General features: G+C 36.0%; 1 protein-coding gene across 1 annotated transcript; it reads left to right on the top strand.

Annotated features, from left to right (window-relative positions):
• Window positions 1–808: 808 nt before the first annotated feature.
• On the top strand, window positions 809–4,593 carry LOC104644619 (uncharacterized). Its single transcript, XM_069290925.1, has 3 exons — window positions 809–1,883; window positions 2,063–2,754; window positions 3,049–4,593. The coding sequence occupies exons 1-3, from the start codon at window positions 809–811 to the stop codon at window positions 4,591–4,593; spliced, it is 3,312 nt and encodes a 1,103-aa protein (XP_069147026.1).
• The last annotated feature ends 12,650 nt before the right edge of the window (window positions 4,594–17,243 follow it).

Raw genomic sequence — 17,243 nt, 5'->3', positions numbered from 1 at the left:
CATGTTAATTATGATAAAGGAAAAAATAAAGCTGTTGAACAAGGGATTCCTAGTAATATTGAGAAAGAACCCCCTGATAAAAATATTGTTAATGTTCCTCCACATATTAACACTAAAAATAACAATAAAACCACTAGTAATGACCCTATTGATCTTCAAAGAGATGAGAATTTTGATGAATATAGGGAACCAGATTCTGAAGATGAGGATGATGTGGATACTCATTCTTTAGGAGAGGGTATTGAACCAGGTGAGGAATTTAACACCTCTGACCAAATTCATAAGGGCCCTTTGCTTCAGTCCTCTAATGTGGATGAAATTAGAGATGTAACTGGCAAACAAGGTCTGTCACCAAGAGGAAGGAAGCTTGTAAAACAAAATAAACTTATTAGTTCTAGCAAGCCTAATACTAGAGCTAGAAGTAGTGGAATTTAATGATTAAGTTGTTATGTTGGAATATGAGGAGCATTAATACATTTGGTGCTCTTGAGAGATTGATTAACCTCAGAAAATTGCATAATCTATCTATGCTGGCTATTTTAGAACCTTTCTCTAATCAAGCTCATATAGATTCTTGTAGATGCAGTTGATCATGGATCATAGTTATAGTAACTCTAATAATAAAATCTTGCTTTTTTGGTCTAATGATATTACTTGTGATATTTTGGAGAGTGATCAACAACAGGTGACTTGTGAAATTAGACATGAGAACTGCTGTGAGAAGTTCATTATGACTTATGTATATGCTAAGTGTAAGGATTAGTTAAGGAAACCTCTTTGGGATGTTATGCTTAAAAGGTCTGAAACCATGTATCCTTGGAGTATTTTAGGTGATTTCAATGTTATCACCTCTACTAGTGAGAAGCTGGGTGGTAAAGATTATAATATTAATAAGAGCTTGGAGTTTATTAGTATTATTGAGGCATGTGGATTAGTTGATATGGGATATTATGGTCAGGATTACACTTGGTGTAATCATAGGAGAGATGGTGCAAGGATTTGGAAAAGATTGGATAGGGGTATGACTAATGATAAATGGATTGAAACAATGCCTCATTCTAGTATTACTCATCTTCCTTCTGTAGGGTCTGATCACTGTCCTTTATTCATGGAAATATGTGATATTCAATCCAATACTATTAAATATTTTAAATTTCTGAATTTGTCGACTGAGAATGATTCTTTCTACAAAACTGTGGAAAATTGTTGGAAAAGAGATGTGATTGGAAATCCTATGTGGAATTTTCATACAAAGTTGAGAAGGTTAACTAAAACTTTGAGAGGGTGGTCAAAACAGGAATATGGTGATGTATTTGAAAAGGTTAAACTGTATGAGGAGTTGGTGAAAAAGGCTAAAAACGATATGATCAGTAATCATAGTATTGAAAATGGTGAGAAGCTTAATGCTATTAATGCTAAGTATATTAAGTACTTGAAGTTGGAATATAAGATTATTCAGCAGAAAACTCAGTTACATTGGTTACAAGAGGGTGATGCTAACACTAAATATTTTCATGCTGTGATTATAGGTAAAAGAAATAGAATGGCAATTCATAAATTGATGGATGACAGTGGAAACTGGATTGAAGGGGAAGAAGATATTGCTAAAAAGGCTTGTGATTATTATGAGGAAATTTTTACTGGAAAGAATGAGAAAATTACGGAAGATATACTGCAGTGTATTAATCCTATGATTACTCAGGAACAAAATGATGGTTTAGATAGATTACCTGATATGGATGAATTGAGAAGGATTATTATGAGTATGAATCCTCATTCAGCACCTGGTCCTGATGGTTTTGGAGGAAAATTTTACCAAGTATGTTTTGATATTATCAAAGAAGATCTCTTGGCTGCTGTTAATTATTTTTATATTGGTAATGGTATGCCCAGATATATGACACATTCTTGTCTAATTTTACTTCCCAAAACTGATCATCCATGCAGACTTAAGGATTTCAGACCTATTAGCTTAGTAATTTTGCTAATAAAATTATATCAAAAATCCTTAGCACCAGATTGGCTTCCATATTACCTGGTGTTGTTTTTGAAAATCAATCAGGTTTTGTCAAAGGGAGGAGTATAGCTGAGAATATATCGTTGGCTCAGGAAATTATTCATGGTATTAAAAAACCAAAAGAAGGCAGTAATGTGGTTATCAAGTTAGACATGGTTAAAGCATATGATAGAGTATCATGGACTTATACTTGTTTGGTTTTAAGGAAAATGGGGTTCATTGAAGTGTTTATTGATAGAGTTTGGAGGATTATGAGTAATAATTGGTATTCTATTGTAATAAATGGAAAGAGGCATGATTTTTTTCATTCAAAGAGAGGTCTTAAACAGGGTGATCCCCTGTCTCCTGCATTATTTATTCTTGGTGCTGAAGTACTGTCAAGACATCTAAATCTTCTCTATCAAAATAATCAATATAAAGGGTTTCAGATGGAAAGGAAAGGTCCAAAAATTAATCATCTTAGTTTTGCTGATGATATAATTATATTTTCTTCTACTGATAGTAATTCCCTTCATCTTATTATGAAAACTATTGAAGTATATGAAGATGTTTCAGATCAAAAGGTGAATAAAGAAAAAAGTTTCTTTATGGTATCATCTAACACAGGTCATGACATTATAGAGGAGATTAAGATGGCTACTGGTTTTAATAGGAAGAACAGTCCTATCAATTATCTTGGGTGTCCATTATATATAGGAGGGCAAAGGATTATCTATTACTCTGAGGTGGTTGAAAAGGTAATCAAAAGAATTGCAGGTTGGCATTCCAAAATTTTAAATTATGGAGGTAAAATTACTTTGGTAAAACATGTTTTGCAATCTATACCAATCCATACTCTTGCTGCTATTTCACCTCCCAAAACTACCTTAAATTGTATTCAAAAGCTCATTGCTGATTTCTTTTGGGGTAGTGATAGAGATGGTAAGAAATATCACTGGTCTTCATGAGAAAACATGGCATATCCAACAAATGAAGGGGGTATTGGAGTGAGATTACTTGATGATATTTGTACAGCTTTTCAATATAAGTAGTGGTGGGATTTTAGAACTAAAAAATGCTTATGGAGTCAGTTTTTAAAAGCCAAATACTGTCAAAGTGCCAATCCTGTGGCTAAAAAGTATGATTCTGGAGATTCCTTGGTTTGGAGATACTTAACTAGAAATAGGCTTAAGGTGGAATCTCTTATTAAATGGCAAATACATTCTGGTACTAGTAGCTTTTGGTGGGATAATTGGTTGGATACTGAAACTATTGCCAGTCAAAGTGATCAAATATCTAGTATAAATAATAGTGTGGTTGCTGATTTCATAAAGGATGGTAAGTGGAACGAAAGGCTTATTAGACAACAGGTGACACCTTTGATGATACCTAAGATTTTGCAGACAAACTTCAAGTATACTGCAGGAAAAGAAGACACTGCAATATGGACTCCATCTGAAACTGGCAAATTTACTATAGCTACTGCATGGGAGTGTATTAGAAAGAAAAGAAATTTTGACATTATTAATACAATTATTTGGCATAAACAATTACCTTTTAAAATAGCCTTCTTCATTTGGAGAGCTTTAAAAGGTAAATTGCCTACTAATGAACTTTTGCAGAAATTTGGTAAAGCTATCTCTGAGTGTTATTGTTGTTATATTAACGGCAAAGATGACATTAATCACATTTTGATTAATGGCAACTTTGCTAAACATATATGGAAAACCCATGCTGCAACACTTGGAATTGTGCCAGTCAACACTACTCTTAGAGCCCAACTATTGAAATGGAAGGATCAGCAATCTAACAATGAGCTACAGAAACTACTTATTCAAATTTTACCTAATCTAATTTGTTGGCATTTATGGAAGAACAAGTGTGCTGTCAAGTATGGAAAGAAGAGCTCCAACATATATAGAGTACAACATGGCATATTTAAGGATGTAATGCAGGTTATCAAACTTGTGTTTCCAAGTATACCATGGCAGTCTAGTTGGAGCAAGCTAATTAACATAGTCGAGCACTGCAAACAGCAATATAACATAGTGTTGGTGAGATGGAATAAACCAGTTTTAGGCACTCACAAACTTAATACACATGGGAGTGCTATACAGAACTCAGGCAAGATTGGAGGTGGTGGTATTTTAAGGGATCATCAAGGTAAAATAGTTTATGCTTTTTCTCTACCTTTTGGTTTTGGAACTAACAATATTGCAGAGATAAAAGCTCCTCTATATGGGCTGGAGTGGTGTGAGCAACATGGATACAAAAGAGTGGAATTGGAAGTTGATTCAGAACTGCTGTACAACTGGATCAAAAACAAAATACGAATTCCATGGAGATATGAAGATCTTGTCCAACAAATCCAGCACATAATTAGGAAAATGGAACACTTTCAGTGTCATCACATATACAGGGAAGCAAACATCACTGCAGACTTGCTATCCAAATGGAGTCACAGTCTGGAATTAGTTCAACACATCTACACAACAAGACAACTTGAAGGGGCAATTAAAGGAAACTATCTATTGGAGAAGATGAACACACAAAACTTTAGAAGAAGGAAGCTCAAGAGAATAAAACATCCACCTTAGATATATTATAAGTTAGTAAATGTATAACATTACAATTGACACTAAATTTATTCATTAACTAGTTTTTAGTTAGTAGAATAGATTTACTCTTTCATTATCCATGTAAAGGGAGAGTCTCCCTAGTTTATGCTTTCTTAGAATATGTATTAAGAGAGGAGTCCTCTCTAGGTATTTCTATAGAAGTGCATCATGTTGTATAAGGATGAATTGACTATATTAGTAGATAAGTCAATTACATCCTACCAAATTTGTGGAAGGTAAGGTAAAATGCCTCCCTTCTTGTACATTTTTCTTAATAAATGGTAAGGCCTGGGGGTGATGCTAAGCCCCTGACCCACTTCAAGGGTCGTTCAACTAAAAAAAAAAACCTGAAATACATCGCGCCTCAGTTTCTTGATTTTTTTTTCACTTTGTAGAATTTTCTCTCCTAACAAACAATCTCTCTTCTCTCTCACAACAGCTAAAGGAAATTCAGGTATGTCCAGCGCGCAATGGCATGTGGGCCACCGGTAGGAGTTAAATGGACGTCGGACTAAAGTCCAAAAGAGCACTATGGAGATGGCATTTTACCCCTGGATAATACGCTCCATGATCAATCTCAGAACGCCTTGAAATCGCAGGTCAATGATGCGATGAATAATGTATTTTTGGAAGGGGAGTTTGATGATGATCGAGAAAATATTTCCCAAGGAATTTCTGGGTGGAATCCTGAAGAAAGGATAATGGAAATGAATACACCACATTAATATCTACCACATATCCAAAAATAAGCCATTTCTATCGTCCCAATAAATAGAATCGAGAGGAAAAATTTGACGAAGTTGCGAGTGCGCAATCTGAGCTGCGTATTCAAATTCAACCAACTTCAAGTCATATTCGTATGGATTCGACCACAGGGGTTTGTTCTCCCAACAATGATGTCCATGTCACTCAAATGTTGAGTGAAATGGACAGTGAAATCATCGACGGGGAGAACTCTGGTGAAGATAGAACTCGAAATGTTTGAATCCATGGAAACTCATTGAAAGAGACTGATTCTTAGGCGAAGAACATACATCTTACTGACATTTTCAACAAACACAAGGGAGAAATCAATTCTAACAGCAATCCATCTTCTTCCACTGATCCTAATTCTAAAGTACAACAGGAAAAATGAGGAAGTAAAGGGGAGAAATTCGCGTCTGGTTCTGGACAAAAAACCAATGTTGGGGTTTCTCATTCAATCGAAGCAACATCAATGGGAGAAGGAAAAGAAACTCAGCATGGGGGAAATTTGATCAAACAACAGGGAACTAACAGGAATTCGATGAGGATGCACATAGCAACCTCATAAAATGAAACACAATCTTCAAACTTTTCATCTGGCATAGAAGGTAATTAATCTTACCAAACTCCTATGTTTAATAAAGGTAATTCACATATGACAATCAACCAACATGAAAAAGTTATGGAGTCTGGAAGTTTACAAATACAAAGGGAAGAACACTCAAGTCAAACACTTGAGCACTCAGACAAGGAAACACACCTGACTGGAAATGATCAAAGTAGTTCTGAGGTATGAACCTGACTCTCAATCTAATAGAAGTAATAAATAGGGCAATGATGTTCTTCAGGCAGCTGCTAGGAATCCTACTAACCATCGACAGGGTCAAAATTCTAACAATAATGCGAAACATTGAAAAAATTCAGAAATTTCTCCCCATACTGTTGTGCAATCTTTTGTTACTAGATTAAGATACAATCAGTCAAAACATGAAATTCTGATTGTTTTGAATGATCCTATTCATACCACTAGACAAGGATTTCCTACTGTGTTTCTGAATGAAAATGATTATTATGTGAAATTTGCGGAGGTTCGTATGTACACACTTGTGCCCAAGTTTACGATTACGATTCCAAAAATGGAGCTGGTTAGGAAAATCTTCACCCTCAAAACTCAGCTTACGGGGAGTGTGAAGATCACACACTTTAACTCTAGGCATGTTTATATTGATCTCGAAAATGAGTTTGATTAGCAAACTTTTTGGACACAACCTAGAATGAATATTGAAGGGCAATTGATGAGAATACAAGCTTGGACCCCTTATTTCACCCTGGAAGAGGAAATTCATATTGTTCCTATTTGGGTAGCTACTCCTGGCGTACCTTGGTACTGTTACAATAAAGTTTTGTTGACGACTATTTTTGAATGTATTGGAAAGGTGTTAGTCCTTGATTCACCAACCTCTCAAAGGACTAGAGGTACCACCACTAGAGTAAAAGTCCAATTTGATCTTACCAAAGCAAGACGTACTCATGTATGGCTAGGATTCAAAAATTCGGATCCTTACAAATGAAGATGCTTAAAGGTTTAGTATGAAGGGATTCCAATTTATTGCTTGTACTTTAAACATCAAGGCCATATGGTAAAGGAATGTATAGTCAAGAGGAGGGACGATGAGTTCAATTAAAGTAAGAGCTGGAATCTGGAAAAAAGAGTAAAGAACAAGGCGTACAAAAAAAATTCACAAGAACATGAAAAAACCATAAATCAGACTATAACAAAGGCACAAACCAGCTGGGCATAAATCAAAGGGGGTAAACCAAGATAGGAAGGAAACCAAATTCAACCAAAGAAGCAAATTATACGACAGCAGCAAGGAAATAACACCTACAATCAGATGGAGCAAGATCAACAAGCAAAATTTTAGGAGGAACAATGGCATACACACAAAAAAGACAGCAAAACCAAGATCAAACCACCTCCAAAACAGTTTGGAGACCTGTCTTAACTCAAATGCAAGGAAGCAATGAGAGCCATCGACAAACACAGTCATCAACTAGTATAACTAGTTTTGAAATTCAAAATGTTTTTGCTAATCTTGAAATGCAGGACCAACATGAAACAGACCAAACAAGGGAAGTAGACAAAACAAAAAATGAGTACAATAAGAGCTCAACTATAACAACAAGACTCAATACACACAATTAACAAAGGTAGCAGGTTGCTGCAGCCAACAAAAACTCAAGTATTGACTCAATCCTCCCAAATCCCAATTCCCCAAATATTATTGATGTTGATGCTGGTTTAACTGATGAAGTTGTTGGATATATACCATAGCTCAGACCTTAGAGCCCCTAATAGGTCTAAAAAAAGGCAACAACAAAAGGAACATCAACCGAATCAACAGCAGGTTCTGAACAGAGATATCAGTCAGGGAAAAAACAAAGAAAAACCGCAACTTGAAAAAGGAGGAAAATAAAAATAAAAGGGAAACAGATTGATACTTGCACTCTGGGAAGCATGCCAAAGAGAAAAGACAAGCCTAATAAACAGGAAAAGAGATCATGCTAAAAGGAGACAAAGCAAATAACAAGAGAATGACAGTGAATTGGAACACGAAATGGAAGAAGAGCCTTGCAAAAAAATTATTATGGTCAATGACAATCAAGGAATAGAGATTCTTCACCTACAGGCTCAGTATATGACTCCTCCATCAACTGAACCTCCTGATAAGAGACAACAAGGGTGCAAGATTAATACAACACCTATTTTTGATGAGTATGTAGTGGATATTTCTCAGGATGAGCTAGATAAGGACAACCACTCTCTAGATGATCCTGATGAGGATGATGAGACTATTGAGGTTCTTATTAAGTCCTTTAGTCCTCATAATGATCAGGCCCTAGAGGACGAGATTCAAAATGTAACACAATGTCAGTGCCTATCCTCAATAGGGTTACAACTTGACAAACTCTAATTCAAGAAACAAGATGTCAACATTGTCACTGATGGCAGACCAAACACTAGGCTCTTTTCTTCAAGATCTTCCCAATGATTAGTACAATAATATGGAATGTGAGAGGGATTAACACTCAAAGGGTGTTGGAGAGACTCATGATGCTCAGAGAGCTTCACCATTATCTGTTATCACTATTTTGGAACCATTATTTGATAGTGTTCATGTTCAAAGCTTTAAGGTCCGATTACACATGGAAAATGCTACTAGTAATTGTAATGGTAAAATTTGGTTTGTTTAGAGTAGATATTGACTGTAGTATTCTTGATGAAGATGAACAATCAATGACTTGCAAAATTAAACACAATGAATTACAATATCAATTTACTAGTACTTTTGCTTATGCTAAATGCAAAGATCACCTCATGAGACCTCTTTGGGACAAAATGATTCACCATGATACCTTGAATGATAACCCTTGGTGTACTGTTGGTGATTTTAATGTATTAACTTGCATGGAGGAAAAACTTGGAGGGGATCCTTATAACATGAGGAAAAGTATGGATATTATAGCTGACATTGAAGCCTGTGGCCTTTTGGACATTGGTTTTAGTGGTTAGAAATTCACTTGGTCCAACAAGAGCGTATTAATCCCAGAATTTGGAAGAGACTTGACAGGGCTATGGTTAATGATTCATGGTTGTAAAAGATGCCTCAAACAGCTATAACTCACTTGTCATCTTCTGGGTCTGATCATTGTCCTCTTCTAATGGAAATGGTTTCCACAACAACTGATCACACCAAGTACTTCAGATTTCTCAATTGTTAGGTGGACAACCCTCGTTTCATGGAAGCTGTGAAAACCTGTTAGGAGAAGTAAGTAGCAGGTACTGGTATGTGGAGATTTACCAAAAAATGAAAAGGCTATCAAATACTCTTAGTGTTTGGTCTAAGAAAGAATATGGTGCTATTTTCCAAAAGGTTATGATGTATGAGGAACAAGTGCATAAAGTTAAAGAAAACTACATCACTAACCAAAGTGACTCAAATAGAAACATCCTTCATGAAAATAATGCAAAGTACAACAAGTTTCTCAAGTTGGAAGACACTATTTTACAACAGAAAACCCAACTCCAATGGGTTAAAGAGGGTGATACTAATTATAAATACTTCCATTCAGTGATAAGGGGAAGAAGAAGGAAGTTATTTATTCACAAAGTTGCCAATGAAAATGGAGATTGGATACAAGGTAATGACAACATTGCTTAGGTAGCGTGTGAACACTTCAAAGAAATCTTTACTGGTGAAGAAAAGATTATCAATGAGCATACCTTGGAATGTATTCCAAGGATGATCAATCAAGACCAAAATGCTCAGCTTACCATTGTTCCTAGTATTGATGAACTTAAATGGGTGGTTTTCTCTATGAATCCTAATTCTGCAGCTGGTTCTTCAGGCCTTTATCAATGGACAAATGATTCCTAAGTACTTCTCCCATTCTTGTATTGTGTTGCTCCCTAAAGTGAATAATCCAAACACGCTTACTGAGTATATGTGTATAAGTTTGAGTAACTTCACTAGCAAGATTATTTCTAAGCTAATGAGCAACAAACTTAGTCCTATCCTCCCTGCCTTAATCTTTACAAACCAATCAGGGTTTGTTAATGGTAGAACTATCTCCGAGAACTTCATGCTCGCTCAGGATATCATTCATTAAATCAAAAAACCCAATATTAGTAGAAATGTCATTATTAAACTAGACATGGCAAAAGCTTATGACAGGGTCTCTTGGTCATATATTTGCTTGGTTCTTAGGAAAATGGGATTTGGTAAGGTATTTATTCATATGGTGTGGAAAATCATGGCAAACAATTGGTACTCAATCATGATAAATGGTAAGAGATATGGTTTCTTTCACTCCTCTAGAGGTCTCAAGCAAGCAAATCAACTTTCTCCGGCCTTATTTATTTTAGGCGTTGAGGTACTATAAATATCTCTCAACAGACTCTGCAATCACCCAGACTATCACGGTTTTTTCATGGAAACGAGGGGGCCACCATTAAACCATATGAGTTTTGCTGATGACATAATTCTTTTCACTTCTAGAAAATGCAAAAGTTTGAAACTCTTCATGAATACCTTAAAGGAGCATGAAAACACTTCAGGGCAACTCATCAATGGAGAGAAAAGTAATTTTGTGCTACACTCTAATGCTTTCAATAGCACAAGAGATAGAATAAAGAGACTTACAGGTTTCAAACAAATGCAAGGTCCTATTACTTACCTAGGATGCCCTTTATTTGTTGGCACGCCTAGGAATATATATTTTTCTGACCTTGTGAATAAAGTTTTTGGCAGGATTACAGGTTGGAAAACCAAACAACTCAGCTATGGTGGAAAGACAGTTCTTATTGATCATGTGTTATAGGCCCTCCCTATTCACCTACTTTCTGCACTACCTCCTCCAACTACGGTTGTTAAACAAATTGAAATGCTTATGTCTGACTTCTTCTGGGGATGGAAAAGTGATAGGAAGAGGTATCATTGGGCTTCTTGGAAAAACCTAAGCTTCTCTTATGATGGGGGAGGAGTGGGCATGAGAAATCTAAAAGATATATGCAAGGCCTTCCAATTCAAACAATGGTGGATTTTTAGAACCAAACAAACCTTGTGGGGAGATTTTTTGAGAGGAAAATACTGTAAAAGGTCCAACAATGTCAGCAAAAAATGGGATACTGGAGAGTCTTTAACTTGGAAATACATGTTGTTGAATAGACAACAAGTTGAACAACATATCGAATGGAAACTTCAACCTGAAAATTGTTCATTTTTGTGGGATAATTGGCTTGGCAATGGACCATCAACACAATTCACCACCAACATCAACAAATTTAATAACTCAACAGTTACAGATTTTTGGGAGGAAGGAAGGTGGAGCTGGAGCAAACTGTTAGAGCAGGGACCTGGTAGTCAAGTCTCAAACATATAGCTACTGAGATCTTTCCTCATCAACAGCTTCCAGACAAAGCAGTTTGGACACTCAACACTCATGGAGGCTTTAGTTGCTCATCATCCTGGGAGGATACCATGGAAAAAAGAGCTAAAAATCACTTCAACTCTCTTTTATGTCATAAGAATATTCCATTACATTGTTTTTGTTGTATTGATAGAGTAGGTATGGACAGCATAGACCACATCTTCAATACAAGAAAAGTTTGGAGCAGCTTTGCGAGCTCAACAGGTTTCCAGCCGGACCACTCTTCACTGCAGCAGTTGCTACACCAATATTGGACAGCCAAGGCCAAAAATGCAACTCACAAACTGCTGCTACAGGCTACTCCAATATTCATTTGCTGGAACCTATGGAAGAAAAGGTGTGCCTGCAAATATGGAGGTGAAACAATCAACATCAACAGGGTTAAATATGCAATCTACAAAGACAACTACAAGATGCTGAACATTGCATTTCCTCAAGTTAATTGTCCTGCCAAGTGGGCAGATTTAGTCCAACAGAGTGAACGATGTGTGCATGAGACCAAGGTAAGCATGGTGAAATGGTGTAAACCCCCATATCAGTGGCTCAAAATTAACACTGATGGTAGTGCGATCACTTACCCTGAACAAATTGGGACTGCCATCTTTGGTTTGACTTGGGCACTTAAGCTTGGTTATAAAAACATAATACTAGAGCTTGACTCCCAACTTGTGGTGCATTGGATTCTACAGAAGGCAGCCCCTAAATGGAATATCATAACACAATTAAAGAGGATGCAACAACTCATCAATCAAAATCAAAACTTCAAATGCATACATGTATTCAGAGAAGCAAATTGGGTGGTTAATGCACTATCTAAACACAGTCACAAGACAACAACCCCACTGGTATACTTCAACATCCAGCAAATGCCTAAGGAAGCAAAGGCCTACGATCACCTTGATCTGTTATAGATGCCTAGCTTTAGAAGGAAGAATACCAAAAGGATTACAGAACCTCCGTGAACATCCTTTTACCTTATCAACTTAGCTATGATATAAAATTATAGCTACTTTGAATAGGTTAGTTTAGTTTATAGGATTTCTTGTAAAGGGAGAGTCTCCCTAGTTTATGTTTCCTAGATTCTTTGTATTGAGAGGAGTCCTCTCCTTAGGTGTTTAGTATTTCGGTTTCATCTTTTGTGTAAGGGGAGGAGTTGACATTCTTTGGGAAGTTGATTCCAAACCATCTTATGTTGGACGTTAGGTTTATGCCCCCTCCTTGTACTTTTTTTTGTTATAAATGATAAGGCCTGAAGGTGCTGCTTAGCCCCTACCCCTCCAAGGGTAATTCAACTAAAAAAACCACAAAATACCAAAATCAAAACATGAAATACTAAACGATGGATTTTTAACAAAAATCCTGAACCCCAAAACAACAAACATAAAAAAACCCCTAAATCATAGCCCTAACCCTATCCCTAACACGAGCCCTAACCCTAACCCAATTTTAACTTTGACCCTAAACTCTAAACCCTAAATGAAAATTGCAAAATACACAAAACCTAACATTAAACACTAAACCATAGATATTACAACTCAAGTACTTAACCCAAATCTGTAACTTAATATTTGAAAATTAAGTTACCTATTTCCAAAAAAAAAAAATACTTAACCCAAAACTGTAAAACAAAAAAAACAACCCAAACCCTAACCCTAACCCTAACATTACCCCTAACCCTAAAACTACCATAAACCCTAAACCCTAAGCTCAAAATACCAAAACCCAAACATTAAACACTAAACCATTGATATTAAGCCTCAAATCCTAATCCCTAAGCCTAAAAACCTAAGAATACCCAAAACCCTAACCCTAACCCAAACCCTAACCTTAACCCTAGCCCTAACCCAAACCTTAACTCTAGCACTAATCCTAAACCATAAACCTGAAACCCTAAGCCTAAAATACCAAAACCCAAACATTGAATACAAACCATTGATTTTAAACCTTAAATGCTAAACCCTATACAATAAAACCTAAAAAAACCTACAGCGTAACTCCTCTCCTAACCGTAACCCTAATCCTAAACCACATACCCTAAAATGTAAAAAAAAACCTAAACCCTAACCCTAACACTAAACCACTCACCGAAAACTCCACGCCCAGAATACCATAACCCAAACATTAAGCACTAAACCATTGATTTTAAGCAAAAACTTCTAAACCCCAAAACCTAAAATCTAAAAAACCCTAAACCATAACCCTAACTCTATCCTTTATACGAACCCTAACCCTAACCCTATCTTAACCCTAATCCTAAACCTTAAGCCCAAAATACCAAAGCCCTAACATTAAACGCTAACTCATTCATATTACAACTCAAATGGTTAACCCAAAACTCTAAAACCTAGAAAACAACCTAAACCCTAACCCTAACTCTAACATTAATCCTAACATTAACCCCACCAAAAACCCTAAGCCCCAAGTCAAAACTATGAAAAACAAAACATTAAACACTAAACTATTGATATTAAACCTCAAATCCTAAACCCTAAACCTAAAAACAAAAAAAATACTAACCGTAACCGTAACCATAACCCTAACTCTAACACTAAACCATAAATTCAAAACCTTAAGCCCAAAATACCACAACCCAAACATTAAATACTAAACCATAGATATTAAACATCAAATGCTAAACCTTGAACCATAAAAACCTAAAAAAAATCTACACCCTAACCCTAAACCATAAACCCAAAACCCTAAGCCCAAAATACCAAAATCCAAAACATTAAATATTAATCCATATATTTTAAACCTCAAATGGTAAACCCGAAACCATAAAACTTCAAAAAAATCCAAAATCTACCCCTTAACCTAAACATTAAACCCTAAGTCAAAAAAATACCCCTAAGTCCAATATACGAGAATCCAAACCTTAAACACGTCAAAAAACCTAAACCCTAACCCTAACTCTAACCCTTACCCACACCCTAAGCCTAACCCTAACCCTAAACCATAACCCAAAATACCCAAATACAAACATTAACTAGTAAATCATAGATTTTAAACCTCAAATCCTTAACCACAAACTTTAAAACCAAAAAGAACAAAACCCTAACCCTAACCCTAAAACTAACCTTAAACCATAAACCCAAAACACCATGGACAATATACAAAAACAAAATTATTAAACACTAAACCGTGTATTTTAAACAAAAATTCCTAACACCAAAACCTAAAACCTAAAGAAAACCCTAAACCTTAACCCTTACCCTATCCCTACATAAACCCTAACCCTAACCCTATTCTTAATCCTAACCCTAAATCCTCAATCCTAAGACAAAAATACCAAAACCCTAACATTAAACAATAAACCATAGATATTACTACTCAAATCCATAATCTCACACACTAAAAGCTAAAAAACAACCTAAACCCTAACCATAACCTAATATTAACCCTAACCTTAACCCTACCATAAACCCTAAAACCAAGCCCAAAATGCAAAAACTCAAATATTAAATATTAAACCGTTGATATTTAACCTAAAATTCTAAACCCTAAACCCCAAAACCTAACCCTAAACCTAACAATAACCCAAACCCTAACCCAAAACTCTAAGCTCAAAATACAAAAACCCTAACGTTAAACAAAAATCATATATTTTAAACCTCAAATGCTAAATCATGAACAATAAAACCTAAAAAAAAACCTACACCCTAACCCTGACACTAATCTTTAACCTTGAACCCTAAACCTTAAGTCCAGAAATTAAACACTACACCATAGATTATAAACCTCAAATCCTAAACCCCAAACTGTAAAACCTAAAAAAACATAACCCTAACCCAAACTCTAACCCTAAAAACTTAACCTTAAAACTGAAGACCAAAATATCAAAACCCCAGATTTTGAACAAAAATCCTAAACCCCAAACTCAAAAACCTAAAAGAATCCCTAAACCATAACCATAAATCTATCCCTATCTCTAACCCTAACCTTAACCCAATCCTTAACCTTAACCCTAAATCCAAAGCCTAAAATACCAAAACCCTAACTTTAAACACTAAACCAATGATATTACAACTTAAATCCTTAACCCCAAAATCAAAAATCTAAAAAACAACCTAAACCCTAACCCTAACCATAAAAATAACTCTACCATAAACCCTAAACCCCAAGCCCAAAAAACCAAAACACAAATATTAAACACTAAATCATTGATATTAAGCCGCAAATCTTTAACACTAACTTCTAAACCCAATAACCTAAAAAAACCAAACACCCTAACCCTAACCCTAACAATAACTCTAACCTTAACCCTAATACTAACACTAACATTAACCCTAACCCTAATCATAAACCATAAACCTGAAACCCTAAGACCGAAAAACAAAAAAACAAACATTAAATACTAAATCATAAATTTTAAACCTCAAATGTTAAAACCAAAACCATAAATCCTAAAAAAAAATATACCATAACCCTTAATCCTAAACCTCAACTCTATACTTTTTTTTAAAAAAAAAAACTAACTACAAAATTAGAGAACCCAAATATGAAACACTAAACCATAGATTTTAAATATCAAATCACAAGACACAAACTCTAAAACCTAAGAAAAACCTAAGCCCTAACCCTAACACTCCCAAAACCCTAAGCCCAAAATTCCAAAGCCTTTTTTCCTGAATTTTTCTCTCTCTAGATTTTCTGTCTCCTTGCAAATGCTCACTCTCACAGCAGATATTGTACAGGCACGCAGGCGCACCGCTGCAACGGCGCGTGCGCCGCTGGTAGAGCTCAGATAGACGCCGGACCAAATACTTTAGGAGCGCCCCGAAAAGGGCAACAAACCCCATTGCAATACGCACCAAGATCCACCTCACAGCTCCACGGATTTGCAAAACATAGATGCGAGGAAGACTTAGTTTTTAGAAATGGAACAACATAGAGAACATGAAATCATTTCCCAAGGAAATTCTGAGTTGAATCGACGAGAAAGAGTTATGGAAACAGATTTCCCTCAACAATATCTACAACATAGTCAAAAATCAACGAATTCCATCATTGGAATTTATCAGAATCGAAAGGCGACTTTGAAGGAATTGCAAGTGCATCCCCTGAGTTGGGCACCCAGATTCGATCATCTTCCAGTCAAATTTGTAATGTTTCAACCAGTGGGGTTTGTTCTCCTAAAGATAAGGTCCATCTCACTCAAATTTCAAGTGAAATGGCCGGTGAAATCGCAGATGGGGAGATTTCCTACGGAAATAGAGCTCCAAATGTCGGAAATCATGGAGATTCGTCGAAGGGGACTGACTCTCAGGCCAAAAGCATCCAGCTAACTGATATTTCCAACCAACTCAAGGGATAAATCAACTACAACAACAATCGAACATCCGCCACTAATCCTAAGTGCAAATCACAATATGAAAAACAAGTAAGTAAAGTGGAGAACCCCATGCTTGATAAAAGTGCTGGACAAAACAACATCGTTGAGGTATCCCAATCAATCGAAACAACTTTAGAAGGAGAAAGAATAGAAATCCAACATCGAGAAAACTTGATTGAGCAACAGGACAATACCAAGAACACGTTGAGGAAGCATACAACAACATTATCAAATCAAACAACATCATCTAACTTTTCATTTGACATTGTAGATAATTCTTCTTACAAAACTCCCAACTTGAATGCATGTAATCCACAGACCATAACCAACCAAGATGAGACAGGTAAAGAGAATGGGAAGTTACAAATGCAAAGGCAAGAACACTCAAACAAAAAATTGGAGCACTCCGGCAAGGAATTGAGCAGACAGGGAGTGCGGAGGAAGGCAAGCATAGCTCAGAGCAGGGTCAAGGAAAGGATGGGAAGCAAACTAATCAGTCTTGGAACACCTTCAAGTAATGAGAAAGCATCACAACAAACCGAACCAATCGAACAAATGTGGA

The sequence above is a fragment of the Solanum lycopersicum genome, chromosome 11 (genome assembly GCF_036512215.1).
Source record: "Solanum lycopersicum chromosome 11, SLM_r2.1".
In the NCBI taxonomy this organism is placed as follows: Eukaryota; Viridiplantae; Streptophyta; class Magnoliopsida; order Solanales; family Solanaceae; genus Solanum; species Solanum lycopersicum.
Note: the sequence above shows the minus strand (reverse complement) of the source record. Positions and strands in the feature narration are given on the sequence as shown.

Bases quoted from the DNA above. Each gene is read 5' to 3' on its own strand.
- LOC104644619 (XM_069290925.1), top strand. From the start codon at position 809: ATGTATCCTTGGAGTATTTTAGGTGATTTCAATGTTATCACCTCTACT. The intron at 1,884-2,062 runs GTATGCCCAGAT...AAAATCAATCAG, and splicing joins TTATTTTTATATTGGTAATG to GTTTTGTCAAAGGGAGGAGT. The intron at 2,755-3,048 runs GTAATCAAAAGA...CAATATAAGTAG, and splicing joins ACTCTGAGGTGGTTGAAAAG to TGGTGGGATTTTAGAACTAA.